This window comes from Mycteria americana, chromosome 4 (genome assembly GCF_035582795.1).
Source record: "Mycteria americana isolate JAX WOST 10 ecotype Jacksonville Zoo and Gardens chromosome 4, USCA_MyAme_1.0, whole genome shotgun sequence".
NCBI lineage: Eukaryota > Metazoa > Chordata > Aves > Ciconiiformes > Ciconiidae > Mycteria > Mycteria americana.
In genome coordinates this window covers 74,109,997-74,129,675 of record NC_134368.1, presented here as the reverse complement: position 1 = coordinate 74,129,675, position 19,679 = coordinate 74,109,997, and the positions used below count along the sequence as shown (strand labels likewise).

At 35.8% G+C, this 19,679-nt stretch overlaps 1 protein-coding gene across 7 annotated transcripts in view; it reads right to left on the bottom strand.

The window, feature by feature from the left end:
- The window catches only part of LRBA (LPS responsive beige-like anchor protein), a 434,320-nt gene that overhangs the window by 54,822 nt on the left and 359,819 nt on the right, over positions 1-19,679 (bottom strand). For all 7 annotated transcript variants that reach the window (XR_012775615.1, XM_075500920.1, XM_075500925.1 and 4 more), the window contains one exon: positions 9,795-9,962. Coding sequence is in view for 6 of the 7 variants with exons in the window: in XM_075500920.1 (XP_075357035.1) it covers positions 9,795-9,962 (168 nt within the window). In the remaining variant the exon portion in view is untranslated. The remainder of the gene's footprint in view (positions 1-9,794; positions 9,963-19,679) is intronic.

Here is a 19,679-nt window from a genome sequence, read left to right as displayed (position 1 = left end):
TCCTTTCCCCATGGGACAGTGATTAAAATCAACCTCTGATAACAAATGATCAGAAAACCTCTTCTGACCAGATAGTCACTTACAGTCCTACTGTAAGATCCTTAGTTAAATTCCTCACAGACTACAGAGACACAGATAACACCAGCCGGAGAGCAAGCACGATTCATAACAATTAGATAAAATTGCTGAAAACAGGCTAAAGATTATAGAAGAGAAGCTCTTTGTAGTACCATCTCCCCTTGTTTCGTAGCAATCCCCGTTAGATCAAGATTGTGAAAAATGGGCAAAATGCTTTTCTGACACAGGCAATGTATATGCTTGCTGACTGTACACCTGCCCTGGGGATATTGCACTACACTTGACCCAGGGAAAAAATACAGCACTCAAATGTTAGTATCATAAATTCACACACTCCCATCCGCCGTTTCAAAAATAAAATGAGCAGCCTAATTTCTTCATGCCAAACCAGAAAAATTTTTCTCTTGTTTCGACTTCGCAAATCAACCCTTTTACATTGAATCAATTCAATTTTTTGTTTTATCATTGCACTATTCACTTAACATACTGGTTTAAAGAAAAGTGCCTACTCTAGCTGTGAAATCTAACAAACGGCAAGGGAGGGAAGGGAGCAAGGAGAGAAGAAAGGCTAAAGAAAAGATACTACAAGATCAAGAGTTACATACTGTTCTTTAGGTATCATTAAATACGCCTGCAAAATGTTTGATATACCCTCTGTTAACCAAGCAGAGTGTAAAAGATGCCTGTTGCAGCCCACTAATGCAGTTACTACTTGACTCAAGTAACACAGGCTTATGACTTCAGAGCTGAAGCGTGGGCAGAAATACTGTCACCAACCTGCAGAGGGGACATTATTAGAGTACACTAGCAAGTTGGTATGAAGTAAAAAGTGCACAGCCTTTGCCTGCTGCGGTGCATTAGGGATATATGTAACAAAACTGAATATGACTCATTACACAAGAAAACAACATAAAAATGTAGAAATGAAAGCCATCAAATATAAATGAAGCATAGGGGTTTTTTTCTTCCTTTCTTGTAGCTTCCTTGCAAGAAACACATCTGTTGTATAGTATTTTTCTTTTTTTCCCCCCTAATTTCAGTTCCTTCTGTCTGATCAAAATACCATAGTTGTCTGTTTGGAAGTTGATTACTAGTGTAACCACTTGTTGTTTATTAAATCCAAATTACTGTAGATACCTGGAGGGGGGAGAGGTTACTCTACAAAGGATTTTTTTTTCCTCAAAGCTATTTGCAAGTCAATATATAATACTTTCTTCTATTTGCATCACAGAAAAATGTAGAAGGGAGCACAGCGTAGGATACCTTCCACCACACCTTTAAAACCAAAACCACTAACCCAGCTCTTAAACTACATTAAGAAATTTTCTGTGAGAATAAAGAAAAATGAAGTCTTTTTGTCCAGACAAATCAGCATGACAATTACATGCAGTCATTAAAGTAACACAGGAAGTAATCACAGTTCGTGAGAATACAAATAGATCCCCCTCAGGGCCATGCAAGTTGCTCCAATCTGAATATATACATTCCAGGCATATTAAACAGAGGCATAGCATGGCCTGGCTGCAATCTCCAGTTCACACAGCTGTCCGTCTACTGCAGCATAATCCCAGCTGCCAATCTGAAAGAAACCAGTTAGTCAGAGCAGACACAACCAACAGAAACAAATGTCACTCAATAATGTTCAGAGGCACTGGGTTCATGGATAATTTCAAACAGTATCTCTGTCTGGAGCACTGATGTGCTCATTCAAAACACCTAAATCTTTGGCTACTGGAAAGAAGCAGATAAAAAAACTAGAACTAGAAAAACAGGTCTGGTAGTACTTCAAAGCAACTGACAAAATAAAAAGGGAAAAGAGTCTAAAAAGAAAGTTAAGATGAATTTAAAGACCTGCAAATAAAACTGGATTCAGTACAAGCAAAATCCTAAGCAGCTCTGGGGCTAGTTTTTTTAAAATATAACGGTCTCCATTTTATTTGAGCACCACAATCAAAATTTCCTCATGTCTCTTCGCTGTGGCAGCTGAAGATTTCAAGAGAGCAACTCATTGCTCTCATTTAAAATCAATAATTATCACATAGAAAGTAGTGGCATTGCCATGTGCCATACCTTGAAACTTCATCAATTTCTGGCATTATTCATTCAATCTAAATAGCTAAACATAAAATCTTTAAAATTTGCTACCTTCACGCAGTCTACTTGCTACTTAGCTGACTCCAAATTTTCTGACATAAAACTTTTTCCTTTGGAAGAAAGCAATCTGTTAGCATTCCATGGAATTTCTTCAACTTTGATGCCATCTCTAGTTATTAAATAAAAAAGCTTCATTACAATAAAACATTTCAGTCTGAAGGAGGTTAATACACTGATGTAAAAAATCCAGCATTTAATGGTCTTTAAACTGTCTTGTGTGATCACCTTTCAGAATCTGTAACAATTGTGAAAAAGAAACAAATAAGTCATTTTGCTAAGCTAAAAAATACATTTATTTAAACTAAGTCATGATTACTACCTGCAAGATCAAACTTGCTGTTTTCAAAGTATGGGTACAATATTATCTCAGAGTCTTCTACTGCAATGAATGAACTTTTTGTTATCATTTAATAAAATGTAACGTTTAACTGAGACTTGATTTTTGGACACTGCTTGAGGAAAAGCACCTTCAGCATGACTGCAAGCTTTCTCACTCAAGCAGCAGCTATTGTTCAAATATAACTAATAACTAATATAATACAGTTTGGTAAATAAATACCATACCACATCTGCAGACACAGTGGGAACATTGATGAGCTAGACACCCCAGGCTGCAATGAGCAAATACAATGAAAACACTCCAAACAAAAATTTTTAGTTTCCCAGTTACTGTGAAAGTCAATACAGATACTGTTTGGACTGCATAAAGAGCCTGCAAATAATCGAAGCATGCTGACAACACAAAAAATAATGAAATTTTTGTAGCCTGTTCACTTCCATGTTTGATTCAAGGCTAAATGACTTAGTGTATGATAACTGTAGCCATTATACACTAGCATATCTCATCCTTTCCACATATGGAAGAGAAAAAAAAGTTAAAAAATTGAAATACTTTCTATTCAAAAAAGTTATTTTTGAAGGATTATGAACATCACTTTTTTCCATTCCTTGTTTACCTTTTGATTACTCTTTCTTATTTAATGCTGGCCAACAAATATGCCAGCTATCTAAGACTGACCAGGCAGGCACAAATGAAAATGTAAAGAGCCCAGGGGGTCTCAAGGCCTCTCTGGCTCTGATAGATCCACAAGACAGGTCAAGCAAGAAGAGGTGAGGGAACTGACTGTGCTGAAAATTTCTATCCTTTGAATTTCAATCAGGGGCTGAGAAAAAAAAGCACTCGGAGCTGAAGAACTAATTTACATGAGTTACCTCCTTCCAAAAAGCTTCACTACTTCCAGCCAAAGCAGTTGTTTTGATTCTTTTTTTTTTAATCCTTATACATCAGGCTTCTTAGTCCTACTTTTATTAATTCTATAAAATATCAGTCTTTTTCCTGCTGGATAGAGAAGCAGGAGCAGTAGATAATATTAGAATCTATTCTGTAATGAAGAACAAAAGAGAACATCCAGGTCAAATATTTTTCTGATCGAAACCTAGCTGAATACTTTTATGACTGTTTCTAGGCGCTATAGTATATACGTAAGTTAAGACAAAGGGCAATAACCCCCCATTCGTCATGTCAAACTCTGGGCTGAATGGAATCAAAGAAGTGCCACACGTCCCAGATATCACAGTAAACACTTGCTTATGCTCATTTTGCCTGTTTATTCCAACACCACAGATAGGTCACAGTGTGAGCTGTGAGAACTAATAGGTAGATGATACAAACTGGTGGCAGGAATGGTGCTCCTGTTATTTTAATGCTCCTTTTACGAGGAGAAAATACTTCATCTTTTCATGGGAGAGTCCCGATGCCCAGACAAGCTGATTTCATGCAGTAGTGGTACCTGCCCGCCCACAACAGCATCGCAGGCCCTGTCTTCGTTACGCAGTGCAGCTCTGCATACCCTCACAGGAAAAGACCAGGGCACGGGTTTGGTTGCAGTTGACAAGTCCACCTCTCCTTAGTCATGAAATCAGTATGCTTCCTTTAAATATATTCTTCTTAATTCTGGTTCCATATAATGGTATCTTAATACAGATTTGCAATTAAAACTAGACCAATTCTTAACATTTATTTAGCTTTTCACACTGTTCCTGTGCTGTACAACATCAAGCATGACATCTGTGCAACACACTTCTGGCCAGAGATGATTCAAAGATTGTTTCTACAGTACTCTGAATTTTGTCTGCATGAATTCGTTACTTACTGAATTCAGCACATCTAAATTTACTGCTCTGTGACAGTACTTTATAATCACTTTATCCTACTTTTTAAAACTCATTGCAGCCACAACAAAGACTGTTGCCCAACCTGCTAAAAACAGACTAATCGTTTTCCCAACTATTTAGTAAATGTTAACTATGCTATAAATACAAATCGTGTTTACACTTTGTGAAAGATTCACTGTTGTCAGAGTTCTCCAGCTGAGTTAGAGCTGAAATATGCTATTAACTCCCACCATTAACATGGCTGAGAGAGAGGCCAAAAATGCTTTCTCTGGGATAAGATATCAGATCTGCTACTGCTGTCATGAAACTGGGGTCATGTAAACTAAACATCCTTGTAACTTCTTTTGGAAAGCACAGAAGTCTCTCAAACTGTAAATATTTAAAAATAAAATTAGACTCATAAGAGACAGGTCTAAGATGCATAAAACTTACCCAAAGATATTAATCTCGGGCAACATTTAAAAGCTATTATCCATAAAATAATTTATCCCATATGCCTTAAAACTGAAAATAAAAGAATTATTTCCTCTCTTTATATAATCATAAGTGGCACATTCAAATAACATACCAAATGCTATGTCCAAGCTGATTCTTCACTATTTCTGAAACTCCTCAGTTCATAAGGAAATAAAATATCAACAGCAGAAAGAAAGGTGCTGATAGAATGGAGAAAGCTGTGCTTCCTAATGTTAAACAGACTACCTTCACGTAACAAAAAGGCACCTCCTCTTCAAAGGAAGAAGTATAAAACAACTGAATCATCTAAAGCTGAAAGCAAATCACTGAATGAAAGTATGTGGGGTATTAATTGGATGGGACTTATTCTCATCTTTTTTGAACTATTATTGATAATTTAAAAAACATCAGTCTTCCTTAATTGCTGCCTACAAAGATCATATCAGATGACATTTTAAAAAATTATTTCAAGAATATGGTTAGGTGCTTTTTGATAAGCATGTTACAAAATTTAGTATGCTTCCTGAGGTTCAGGAGTTCCTGTAGTAAATCAATGACATATTCTCCAAGTAATAGTTTGCCTTCCTGCTATTAACTTCATCTCTTTTCTTTACGCTTATCCAGTGTTTATGCTAGCTACATAGGGGTATCAGCGGAGAAATGGACTTTTAATTAGGAACTCCAAGTGCAGCCCAGACTCACGATCATCCTTTGTTACACTACACCAGAGACAAGAGGAATTTCTATTCTTCTGACCAAGACACTAACGGAATACCCACAAATCAGTCCAAGATACAAATTATTTTCTATGGATTGTGCTTCATCTCTTAATCAGTTGCTTGTCTGAATGGCTTAGATCTAATTCTACTTCTTTTTTTTTTTTCCATTCTTGGACAGCTATTGCAAAAAGAGAGCAGAATTTGTGATAAGAAGGTGCTGTGAGTTCTCTCCAGAACAGTTGGATGACATTTATCCGTGCTACTGTGACTCCTTGCCTCTTCCATACAGGCAACAAAAAAGCCCTACCATGGCAGATCTTGTGATTGGGAGTTCCACAGATCAAGACATGGTGTTCAAGAACAAGTCAACAGAAGGTAGTCATATAGCATACCTCTGCTGGCAAATACCTTATTTTCCACCGGAAAGAGATGTGATATTTACTGTTTGTCAGCTGAACAGCAACTTCCCTCTGCAGTTGTAACCTCCTTCAGCAAGATACACAAGTACAAGGATCAGAGTCAATGACAATGCTGCTAAAATGGCTCCAGGAAAAAGTAAGAGGATGAAGGAATGGTCTCTGCAGGGACGAGTAGTGCACAGATATGACAGCAGATATACTGGATCTCTTGCCTTGCTTCTCCTGGTTGCAGTCCCCTTCCCCCACTGGCTGCGACTCAAACCCTTCTCTCTTGATCTACTCCCCTCCCCCTGAGATTTGCCTTTGAATTATGCAAGCTTTGCACTCCCTAGGGTTTATCTGCCAAAAGGTAGCATGTGGCCCATGGTTTGCATTTTAGTTTAAAATTTTCTATTATAGCAGTCAGATCCTTTCAAAATACTTTACTTCCTTTATTCCCATAGGCAGAAAGAATGGCAGGAAAAAATTGTTCACAGCAGTATGAGAGGATGTAAAAGTTCTACATTTTCAGTTTAAAAAAAAGAAAGGTGGAATATGGTTTTAATCAAGTAGTTTTCCTTCCTAGACGAGTGCTTCCTTCTTTTAATATATATAACCTGACTGCCTATAAAAATAAAGGTGCCAGTTGGAGCCATTTAGGAGACCTAAGGAAATTCTGCATTAACCTAAACTCCTCCACTCCTCAGTTCCTTCCACTATTATTCTGTGTGTGGCCTCTCCTGATAAGTTAAGTCACCAATATCCATACATATATCTGTGAAGATACTTCAGAAACATATGCATCGTAGGCTTCTCATTACTGATGTGGTCCAGGCTTAGCATAGACTATCTATGTGGAGAAATTGCCATGGTTTAAGCACATGCTATTATTTCCATAGGATACCTAAAAGCCTCAGTAACTTGCAACTCTCAGAGTATACAGAAGCTTCTCCTTGTTTCAGGTTTGCAAATAAAAATATATTTTCTGCTACAACTGTCAAGATTTAAAGACCCGATCCCTGAACCTTATCGAGAGGAGAAAGCCAAAAGTATCCTTTTTGAAACCAAAAAATCCAGAGTAAAATTTCCAGTTTAACAGTGGCCTAATATAATCTGAGGTGTCTGAATACTAAATCTGAATACTAAATCTGAGGTGTCATGCCTGCCTAAAAATACTGTTAATTGTCCAGATCAGAAACTCATTTGGCCTCTAACCAGGAATTTGGTGGAGAAAAGAAGAAATATTTTCTGGCAAGCTGACTGAAGGAGAAAAATAAATGCTGATTGAAGCTGCTCAGCAGTACAGAACGTTAGCGCAGGTCCTCAGGGAGATGGATTAGTAAGCAGGAAGAAGGTGAGACTGTCAAAGGTGCATGATAAATTAATTTAGCACATAGATATAGAATGATTATGCACATAGATATACACACAAACAGATTTTTTATTACTTTCATCTCTACTCATAAGTAAAAACAGAATAACTCACCATTGGTGATGATAGTCATTAAATCTCTGCACTGTCAATATATCAGAGTTGATCATACGTACCATTTCAAATTACATATACACATTTACGTAATAAAAAATATGCTTTACAAAATACATGTAAATAGCAAGGGATACCTAACTAAACAGGAATCTTTTTACTGTTTTTCTGACCTGCTTAAATACTAAATAAAAATATTCCATTGGGCCAATCGTCAAGTAACTCAGAACGAAAGCGCTACAAGATACCATTCATTCTGCTGCCTGCATTCATCAGCACGTATTTTTGACATCAGTAGCGTTGCGAAATTCTGCTGCTGCTAAGCTACTCCATTATTATGAACTCGACAACACTGCTATTCTCCCTCTCCTGTTTTCATTTTTATATGCCACTCAGTTCAGACAGCATAGAACAACTCAAAAATAAGAAACATTGTAGTGCAATAAAAACATGACAAATTCAAAAGATTTGGTAACAAACTATATTAATGTATTTATAGAAGTAGAAAGTGAATGCCTCTCTAACTGAGATGAGCCACACTTCCAGACAGATTTGTAACTTCCCTGGTCTTAAATTACTTTTTTTCAGGCTACGACACAAGTAGAACAGATCACAGTTAAACTGATAATAGAACTGTCCTAGAAAAATAAAAACTACATAAAAATTGTGTGTGGCAGACCACTATTTTGATTAGTATTACTTCAATTTTTAGTTTCATAAACGATGGTGCAATGATGGTTCATTTAATACCAAAATTAAGAACAAATTAGACACAATGTCCAGTCTATTTTTCAGCTCACACTTAAACCTAGCACTTCAAGAGTCTAATAAATACTCTTACAAGGTAAGAATATTTCCTTATCTGTGTACAGTGGACAAACATCAATGAAATGAACACATGACAGGGTGAACATCTAGTACCCTTGGGTCAGTAACTGTTTCAAACCCAGATGATGACATTTTTTCTTAAAAGCCAAGTGTTCCAGTATCTCTTTTCTTAGCTCAATTAAATGTATTTATGTGCAACATCTGTATTTTAGCCCAAAGTGGACCAAGATGCAGTCTGCAGACTGATGGCAACCCACGTAATGACGACATCCAGGCATCACTTTTGGTACTTAAGCCAGTCCTTGTGCACCCCTAGATGCCCTGCATACCCCCCAAACCTTTCCACTGCACCCACAAGCAGCCTACAACCCACAGCATTGCTATGATGTGACTTTCTCTACAGAGGCTGTCAAGGTGCCCCAAACAGTCAGATGGCCAGTACGTACAGAGAAAATAGTATTATTTAAAATAATAATTGCTTACTTCTCAGATCTTCTTTCAACAAGCAATAAATAACAAAAACTTCAATTAGGATTAGCCTAGAATTCTACAGTGAACTTCAAAGCTAATATTTGTAAGCAGAAATGTCTTCATTCTTGTTTTAATTCAGTCCACACATATATTCCCTGTTGGTATACATCTAGCCACCCTTTTAGATAAAACTGTTGATAGCATTCATCTTACTTTGTTCTCAGGGACTCAGAATATTTTATAACAAAGTACCAGTTACATTTATTCTATAATTAATATACTTGCAGCTATACTTGATACCAACGTACTGTCTGAACAGAGGACGTAAAACCGAGCAAAAATCTGTTTTAATCACATCCCCCCCCCCTTTTTTTTTTAAACAGCTGTTTAAATGGAGGAGGGAGGAGTCTTTAAGCCCACAGTATCCTAAGGTATACTTCAGCAAATAGATTTTTCTGAATGGTGCTTAGTCTGAGTGAGACTACTGATCTTTCCAATGTTTAAATATTTACTTTTGCATATTAAAAATACAGGACAAGTTATTATTAATCTGACAGCAAGCCAAATAAAAATAATGGAAGCTACAAAACTATGGTGTTTGATGTGTACTACATATGCAGGATTGCATTAAAAGAGAATTGTTAAAACTGTAAAAGTAGATTCAAAAGTGCAAGCCAAATCAAGGTTGCTCACTGTCTTCTGCCATTAAGATCCAGTGTTAGTGAACAAAATGACTGCCCTCATCAACTGAAGCAATCCTTGAACATTTATTTTTATATTGGCATCCAGTTTGTGCTGAATCCAGGTGCACAAAGTTTAAGAACAACTTGCATCCTTGTTCTCTTAATTTTGCATGCTGTGATGACTGGTTCAGGCACCTTGCATTTGACTGGCCTGTAGCCAAACCACAAGAGAATGCAAAGACTTGAACATTCGCTGGTAGCCTTGAACAACGTGGAGTCTTTACACTTTCAACACTGCAGTGGTTAACAAAGGTTTTTCTTTCCTATATTTAAAGTACAAACTTACCTCTCTCAATACGGAATCCGTTATTGAACTTAAATTAACAGCTCCTTCATAAGTCAAATAGTAGAATACATTCAGGGACCTAACAGCCTCTGGCCCTTGCTGTTTGTAGCCAAAAATCAGATCAATCCACTGGTGAAGCTGGCAGGAAACAAACTCACTTTCTAACGCCTGTGAAAAAACCACACACAAAACACAAACTTGAGTTTGCCAGATAGTCATCATTTAGTAGTAGTAGAAGTATTTTTTTAATAGCGTACAAAATTATCTTAACAAGTCTAAATACAGAATTGGTAACAGTATTTTAGACATTCTATCCAAAAAAAAGGTGGGCCCTAGGATAGACGCCAGAGTCTCATGCCCTACTCTACTTCCTGCTGACCAGAAGACCTTGCTTTTTAAACTATAACAGTGGGAATAAGAAAAAAAAGCAGTAAGTGGAAAGCATTTATGCATTTATGGACAGCCGGGCTATGTTTTTATGAACTCTCAACATGAAATGGTGCTTTTCTGTGTGATCTGCACAGTGAATAATAACAGCATGATAATCTGATTCTGACAGAGGGAAGACTGATAGACTTGGGGAAACTGAACTAACTAGGGATGTTAGGGTACAAATTATTTAACATATTGGAATATCAACTTCCTATTACTTTTATGCATTTCTTGTATATCTCTCTTACACAAACCTATAGAAAAACAGTACTATGCTGAATAATTAAGCCACTTTTCTGAAGACATTATCCAGTTACAACCCAATCCCCAAGACAAAAGCATCCAAACAATAATGAATCTCTCCATAATGGTATTAGACACAGCACAAATATATTAAAAGATAACTTAAAAATCATTGTCATCTAAAGAGTTAATTCATCTAGATTAACTCACTAGCAGGATTTGCTTTCTCTATTTTATACAGAGGATTCAATATATTTCTTATTTGAATGAGCAAATGAAATAATGTAACAAAGTCTGATATTCTCTTCATCTAACAAACGAATGGCATTTTCCTTGTAAAGGAAATTCCTAATTTTGAGCAGAGGAAGTTAAAATTAATCTGAAAACCAAGGAAATCACTCTGCAATTTGCACACAAAAATGATGGGTTTGTTTCATTAACCGATGCCTGAAAACAACATTTAAATTGACACATAAAACCAGCAATTGTCTTAATTTGTGTGGTGCACTCCACACAAAAGCCCTAAATATGTTCAAATTAGAGCAAGCTGCTTGATTGTCACTGCAGTCTCATGTCATATTAATGCATGACAAACATTAAACCATACACTTAAATGGCAATTTATATCATTTAAATGTTTACTGCCACACCAGATCATTACTCATTTAAATGTGACTTTCTGACAGCTAATTTCAGTTAATTTTCCTCGATTCACTTAATTAGAACTTTCAATCAAGAAAAGACCTGTACATATCTTCAACATCATATCATTCTCTTTTTTATTATTATTTTTATTAGGATTCCCAGCTACTGAATTGCTGAAAGCATTCTTTAAAATGAATTACCACACAGTATAGCATCTCTTTGGATGATCATATGGAAATACCTTACAACATATATGCTTAGACAGGATTTTTTCTTTCTTACGTTTTTTTTTTATTAAATTAAAAACCCCCCAACATTTAGACACAGACACACAATTAAAACTATAAAAAACCACAAGCAGGCCAATTAAAAATTAATGATTTCAAAATTGTTTAATAAGATAAAATCAGTCAAGAGTCTCATGAGTGTCCATAATACTACAATGTGCAGCCATAAAATTCTACAGGGCTCAGCAAATGACAATGATAGGAATTAATTTTCTTGCTATCCTGCTAAAAAAAATTTAACCCTAGAATATACTTAGTGTTATCATTATAACTATTTAATGTCAGGAAAAATAGCGTTAAGAACTTGTGATTTTTTTATATATATATTTATAAAAATATATATATATTTAGTATGTTCACAGGTTGTTCATATTTTCCTTTTCTTCAAAAGCTAGATTTGTAATGGGTCATATTACCCTCACAGACCATTTGGACATGAATAACTAAAAGAATATCACTCTGCAATCTCCTCAGATTAATGGATATATACATCTGACTTTTTCTTAAAAAAGCAAAACTAAAACACACTCTTTGCCTTCTCATGGAATGGTTGGGAGCCATCCTGAATTTACTTCTCTTTTTCAAGTTTAAAATTATTTTACACTTGTAATTTATACAGATTCAAAAGTAGATAATTTTCTTTTAATTTTTTTTCCACATTAGGCCATTTTAAATCTTCTTTCTTATTTGCCAAATCACAAATAAAAGGGCTAAACGAAAAATGACTACAGTCAGCATCAATACCCAGGACCCTGAAGGACAGACCAAACATAGCACACAAATTCAAAGGCTAAATAAGCGTGCCTGTCATTTCAGGTTCACAGTTAAGCTCTTGGTTGGAGGGAAGTGCTTATGCTATGACACAATCGATGGAGGAACAATAGTTAACAGTCTGTATAATGATTAAAAAATAAAGTAGACTTTCAAGGAAAACAACACAATGTACCAGTACGTGTGACGCACTTTATAGCCACACTGGTACATACTATTTAAGTATCGGTACTCCAAAAAAAAAAAAAAAAAAATATCTGAGAAGTGAACAAGTTCCAATTTGCATAACTATCCAGTTTTAAAAAGGAGTTTGTTTGTTTTTTTTTTTAAAAAGTTACCGATAGCATTTACCTCTTGCAAAACTAAACCAAGGGTATTGAATGCTAAGCATTTAGGATTACTTAAGCATCTAGGACAGCCAGTGCTCATTAAGGCTCAAGTTAAATACGGCATGCAGCGATGGGATACTAACATCCTTCCCATGCTGCTCTTAAAGCAAACCAATCAATTGTTAGCGCTCCCACAGCAGACCAAGTACATCATTTACTGTGTGCTCTGAGGAAAACGTGCAAAACAAGAAAATCCTCCAAAATGTCCAGCATAATACAGTAATATTCAATCCTATTGAGTTATTGTAAAATAAATCAGTGACTAATGCCCAATTGTTAAAGGATCAAACAAGATCATGAAAAAACCGTCACGTGAAGCCACACACAAATTGTCAATTCTGTCCACAGGGACTCATATTAACTTTGACAAACTGTCTTGGGGCTGATATCTGTTTCTTTAATGAGATCTATTAGGCAGAGACTAAAACACTTGAGATATGCTAAGAAGTACAGTATACAGATGTCAAACACAAACACCTATTAGTAACTTTCATTTCTCCATTCCCAAGGTAGAAACGCTTCAGACACATCAACAAATTGAAGCTTTGATCTTACAAGGAAATTTTAGTTTATTCATAAATATTTTTTAAAGGCACAATCTGATGTCACTAAATATGTGCAACCAAAACTACTTCTTCATGAACAACCTGAAATTCATTATTTTATGTGCATCTTTTTCTGCCCTGTTTTCTGAAAGGAGTGAATGGAGAATAATTTCCTACTAGCAACCAAAGACTAACATCAGTCTAATACTGACACAAATTATTTGGTAAAACATGGTCAGAACAACAAAAACATAAAACTAGCAGGTTAGGAAAGATATTTCCTTTTTCCAGTATAAGTACTCTAACCATTTATTATGATATATTTTCCCAAACAATATTATACCCTTGGAATCAAGATTTGTATCTTTAAAGTGACTACTATTGGCTTTTGCCCTCTACTTTTCTTTCTGGTTTAGATTATGTAAATGACATATAGCATATGAAATTACGTCTATTAAAAATGAATATATACTGTCCTTGAGATTGGGATGTTCCAGTGCTGAAATTAAATGAAAAGATTAACTGTATTTCTTTTCACCAGCATAGATATTTATTCATAATCAAGCTATTCAGAAACAGACCACAGACTTGCTTGCCTTATTCCTATGCTGATTAAAGCAAAGTAATCTTGAAGCGCAGCATAAAGCATGCATGTAACTCTTATTTGAAACACAGACAAGAAGTCCAACCTATACAAAATGTGTTTTATATAGTTAAAATGAAAGTAGAAATTTTTGAGAACCCAAAACTGCTTCTCATACATGAATAATCGTTCCTATTCACTCAATTAAAACAAACAAACAAACAAAACAGGAATATACTACATCAGCGAGTAAGAAATTATAAATCTCAAGTACAAATAATTGCCTATTACCTTTAATGGGCTAAATATTTTAATTCCTCTTTGAAGTATGGAATTTCCTTTGAAACACTTAAAATAATTGAGTCTCTTTTTTTACATTTCATTTGAAAAATATTTATGTATGAACAGAAAAGCATGAATTAGGATTTCACACATTTTTAGCACAAACAGAATTCTGACATGAAAAATACTCTTCTTGAATACAACAAAGCACCCACATAACTGCAGTGCCAGATAACTACTTTAACTAAGTACATATTCTGGCTTGGAAGTATGTGCGTGCATGTACATTTAAAAAAAACCCAAAACCAACAAAACCAAACAACTGGAATTATGTTTGCATGTGCAGGCTTTCAGACACAAGTTGGTAATGCTGCCTTAACATTGATATATGACCTTTGTAAGTTACAATGAAGAAGGCTGGTTTTTTCAGCCTAATTAGAACTGTTTCAAATTTTCCTGCTAAATATATGATAGAAAGTCCTTTCAACTTTTTTTTTTTATTCTAGAGTTTCTTTCCATGTCAACCTTGTTCCAATCAAAATATGTTTTGAATTAAATTATTTTGATTCAATATGTGGATCACATTTCACTTCTAAGATTTAAAGTCCAAAAAGGAAAAGTTTAGGCTGTTCAAACAAAGCAAAAGCAGCCACTTTGCGGAAAGCTATTCACATTTACCAAGACTGACAAATTGTTTGTGTGCACCATTAGGTCTAGTTTCTGCAATAGTTGCCAGATTTCCTGTCCTCCTAATAACATATTAACTCTTGAAGTGCTGGCTTTATCTTTTGAGGTTTCTCAGCAACCGCTAGTATTTAAAGGTAAATTACCAAACACACTTTCACCAGCAACACTATTTGATCCCATGGGTAGACATCAGAGGAAAAAAAAAAAGTATAAAAAGCTATTAGAAAGATATTGAATTCAAGCCTGCCTTGAAGATATCAGGAGGAGGAGGAAGAGGTCAGCAGACACACTAAGGAGAAAACTCTGAGTTCTGCATGAGGTAATACAAATTTCAAAAGGATGAAATGGACATCAAAACTGGTTACATGATTGGTGGTTTCTAACTTGTTAAATAACTTTTCCAAGCAAATGCATACAGTTTTATTTACTGTATTTTGCAATTCGTTTTAAACATGAAATACTTCAGAAAGTGAGCAATTACTTTACAGCTTATGTTATAAGAACTATCTCATTTTTCCTTTTTTTTTTTTTTTTTTTTTTGTATGTGTTCCAGAAGTGCACTGACTACGTATTCTTCATTACTGTTATAGCCAAAGTTAGTATTTTACTTTATTTCTCTACTTGGTTACCAATACCAGGATAAAATAGAAAAAGAACTCTGGAAAATATAATCTTAATAAAAAGATTTAACTCAGATGCTTTACTGAAGATGACTGATCTTATAGAACAAAAGATATCAACAACCTGAGAAGCAGCTCAGACATAGGAGATCTCTGGAATATAAACTTCCCTTCCTCTGCTCCTTCTAATTCTCTGTATTTAACAATAAGGTACTAAGTAATGACAAAAGAGAAAATTTGTGTAATAGTGTAACAATGAAACAGAATTTTGTGGCAAGGTATATTCTGCATAAGCAGCATGTAAACAAAGAAAAATATTTTGCAATCCAATGACTCAAACTCCTACCTGAATTTATGTAACTATTACCAAAATAAGAGTGAATTAGTAGCATGTTTAGCTAAAAATCTCAAGCACTTTTGCATCTTTTGGTGATTTCTATATTCAGTCTACAACTGTTATTTTGTAGTTTCAATGGACAAGTCAGACAGCTGTTACGTATTTCATGAAATGAAAGCTACATTTCCTTTGAAATTTGGCTTTAATCTCAACTGAAATGTCCATCATTAGGTGCCAGGAATAAAAGATTTAGGTGAATATGAAAGCTTGCCTTGGAGCGTTCTTAGCTACTCTTTCCATAAAGGGCAGTGATCACCCTTAAAAAAATATTTCTTAGTATATCCATGATAACCTGCAAATTTGAGAGCAATATTTTAAGGCAAAATTGCTACAATTTACTATGAACAGTATATAGCTAAACAGACCAAATGTTGCGTTTTTGTTGTTAAGTTTCAAAGTTTAGACATCTACCTTAGGTGCCACCAGTGAAAACATTTACATAGATGTTTATCTTTACTCTTGTGAGCAATTCCACAGCCTTCATAGCAGAACAACTTAGAAAGGTGAAGTAAAGCATTCTGGCTTGCAGGATCTCCAAAGTTACCCATTAGAAGATGACACAAGCATATGGCTGTTAGAACATTTGAAGAGCTAGACTTAAAAACACAAACTTCCAAAGATGACACTATAGAGAAACTGAAAACAGGTTAAATAAAGCCAACATGGGTCCCAAAGCAGTGTAGTTACAATGTCACATGCTGAATAAGGGCTGATTTGCCCACAGTGCATGTAATTGGTATAGCCTTTTCCTTGAGTGTGCACACTGGTACTCAACAGTTAATGAACTATAAATGCACGTGTTAGCTTACCTCACTTGTTCGCATATTCCACCGGTCATGGTTGTGACAATACTAACTTCCCCATTGAAAAAAAGAGTGGGCAAAATGTGCCTCAGCCAACTGGCTCCATAAACCAACAGATGCTTTTCAAAAGGCATACCAAGAATGGCCCCTTCCTAATTGTTTGATTTCTTCTCAGCCAGAGGTAGAAAAGATACAGAAGAATTGTGATAGGAACAAAAAATGATCAGGCAGTCTTTATTAAATTCCCCTACATGAAAAATAATATATAAAAGCCATAATTAATTACAGTTGTGGAATCACACGAATGGCTATCATTATTCATAACTGTGATAATACTGATGTATGTGGCTTGCATTTGTCCTTCCCCAGAGACACACAGAAAATCTAACTACAACCGGTTAGACTATAACCATTTATTACTACAAATGTGGCTAAAAGCAAGTATTTATAACACCAGGAGGTGCTGCTGATTTCTCCACCATTTCCACCTCCCCCCACCCCACCCCTGCATTTTTTGTCCACATTTAAAATGTCTGCTACGTTGTTAGAGGATTCTCTCTTCCAGAAGAGTCAGCAACATCCTGAGACCAAGACGGTGAATGAAAATCCCTTTTGAAAATCCTCACACACAGCACCAAAAGGAGGCAGGAAGCTCCCTCCTCCCTGAAATTCAGCAGTTCCTCTCCCAGTTCCTCCAGCACTTGTTTGCATGAAGACTGACAGCCTGGATCTGGAACCTATTACCCATGGAAGCACAGGCTGTTAACCACACAGCTGACAGTTGGCTCAGTCAAATTAGTTTAAATGAAGTTTTGTGTTTAAAAAAACACCACCAAACACCAAAATCCCACAAGATATGACTGTATTTCACAATGCAGTGTTGTGTACTGATCGTGCTGACCAAGCTGGCAGTGAAGCTGTGCAATTGTGTTAGCATCCCGTGCTGCCAAGCTAACAACGTATCTTTCCTCTCAGAAGGTTAATGCAGGTATACTGCTTCTAACACTTCAGCTAACTTGCATACTTCTAGCCAAGGGACTTCTGCGTGGCACCTCCTTGAGCCTTGTCAACATGATCACAGCTGCTTCTGAATGTCAAGTATTAGCCAAAGACAAACTGAAAGGTCAGAGTACTACACACTTCCGAAAGGGCATTTGTCATGGTAAACAGTGATTCACCTTAAATGTTACAGATTCTTTCCCAGTAAGAGGGAGGTGCAAAACACACACTACAAAACTTTAAACCATGTAAAATTTGCTTGCCTTTGAGGTTGAACAAGCTTTCTCACTGAAGCTAGAAATAGCCCCGACTCTGAAATTCAGGAAAGTGTTATGATTAGAGTAGACTTATCCAGTTGGTGGGGTTTTAGCTTACTTATTACTAAATGAATACATAACTAGCATAATTGTAATGTAATATATGGTGAAACTTAGTGAATGCAGTGAAGGTCATGAAGTTTTAGAAAACGTCTGAAACATGAACTGAACTTGCATGATCAAAATGCAAAAAAGGTTTATGTGAACACAGACAAAACTGCACTTGAAACAGCTTTCAGTTTAAGTATTAGGCTGGGTACTACCATCCCATTTAACCCTCAAATTAAAGTTTAAGCCTACGCATACCATCTGGTTAATGACAGCACTTGAAACTGGGAGAAACTAGCGATTTCTTTAATGTATTTTACGTCTAAACTCCTTGTACATTTCTTCCTTCTGATTTACTCTGTAAGCCCTAAAAGTCAACTGTTGCTTTATTTTTGCACTCTATTTCCACAGCTTGCAGCATTTATACTGTGCTTTGATGTGTCAGTTGAATATGCAATTCACAAGAACTGTGATGATCAACAAGTATTAGTATGCATGTAAGAAGAGACAGAAATGGTTGCAAACACATGGTCCTCAAATCACTACAAATAGCACAAGCAAACATCTTAGAAGAGTTGTAGAGACTAATCTAATCTGTCTTTGAAGCCAGTTCTGGGAAAAAAATGTTCTAGAAAAATTTGTTTAAGATTCGGAAATGGTATGACAAAAGGTCAAGGAATTTAAAATTTAAAACACAGTTTAGATGCAAGTCAGGCAGACAAGTCATTTCAATCTTGTAATTTGACTTGTCTGCTAATTCACAGAATAGGAAGCATTCAAGAGCTTTTGTAGAACAGAACACAAGATTTACAAAGGCAATTAGGGTACCAGATCTGAATAAATCAAATAGTTACAAAAATAGGAAACAGCACTATATCATCACGTGGCACAAATGTGTAACCCACTCTGGGGCTAATAAGCATGGGATTTGCTTCCTTGCCATGATTATGAACAATGAAGCCCTGATCTTTTTTTTTATGAAGACATTCTGAGTGGTTGCTTAGGATGACAATACAAGGTGTGTTTGGCAAGGACACCAGACTCCTTAAAGTTGGCATTTAACTGGAATGATACAGGAGAATAATTATTCACTTTAACAATGACAGAGAAAGGGAGAATTTGTGCATCAAGGACATTATCAGCTTCTACATTCAGCATTTAAGAAAAAAAAATTTCAGATTTATGAAAGATACTATTTGGAAAATGAAATGCTCTTTGCAAACTTCCCCAAACACAGCAGGTTCTCATTTAACATTTTGTTCTGATCTATTTGCTAAGCAAGCTACCAGGAAGTCTGGATCCAGATGAACTGGTGCTCAGGGTGGCTCACTTTCTATCAGATAACCTAGGACAAGCACTTCCACAGCCTCCTGATTAAGGACACAGAGTCTTGACTGTTTGTCATGCCCTGTCCCAGTCGATGTCTCCTACTCCCTGGGAGTAGTTGGCTAGTGCTGGAATTTGTAACAGAACAACGAGCTCTTAGGATTCAGGTTCAACGCTCGAAAAAAATCAGACTGAAAATGGATTATATTTGTAAATTACACTTAAAATGTTCATCCTTAGAAAATATGAAATCTCTCTTTTATATTCTAATTTCATCATGCATTGCATGTTGAGTTTCAACTAGTTTTGCTCATAATGCTTTCTTGGAGATAATTTAATTTCTCCTAGATTTTATTCCCTTCTTTCACCTAAACTGCTTCACATTTCCACTATGACAGCTGTACACAGAAAGACAAGTGATATATTGAGTATATTGAGCATGTTCAGGAAATCAAGGTGTAAACACCTCCAAGTGCAACAGACATTCTGTAGCCAGTTGAGGACAAACTTT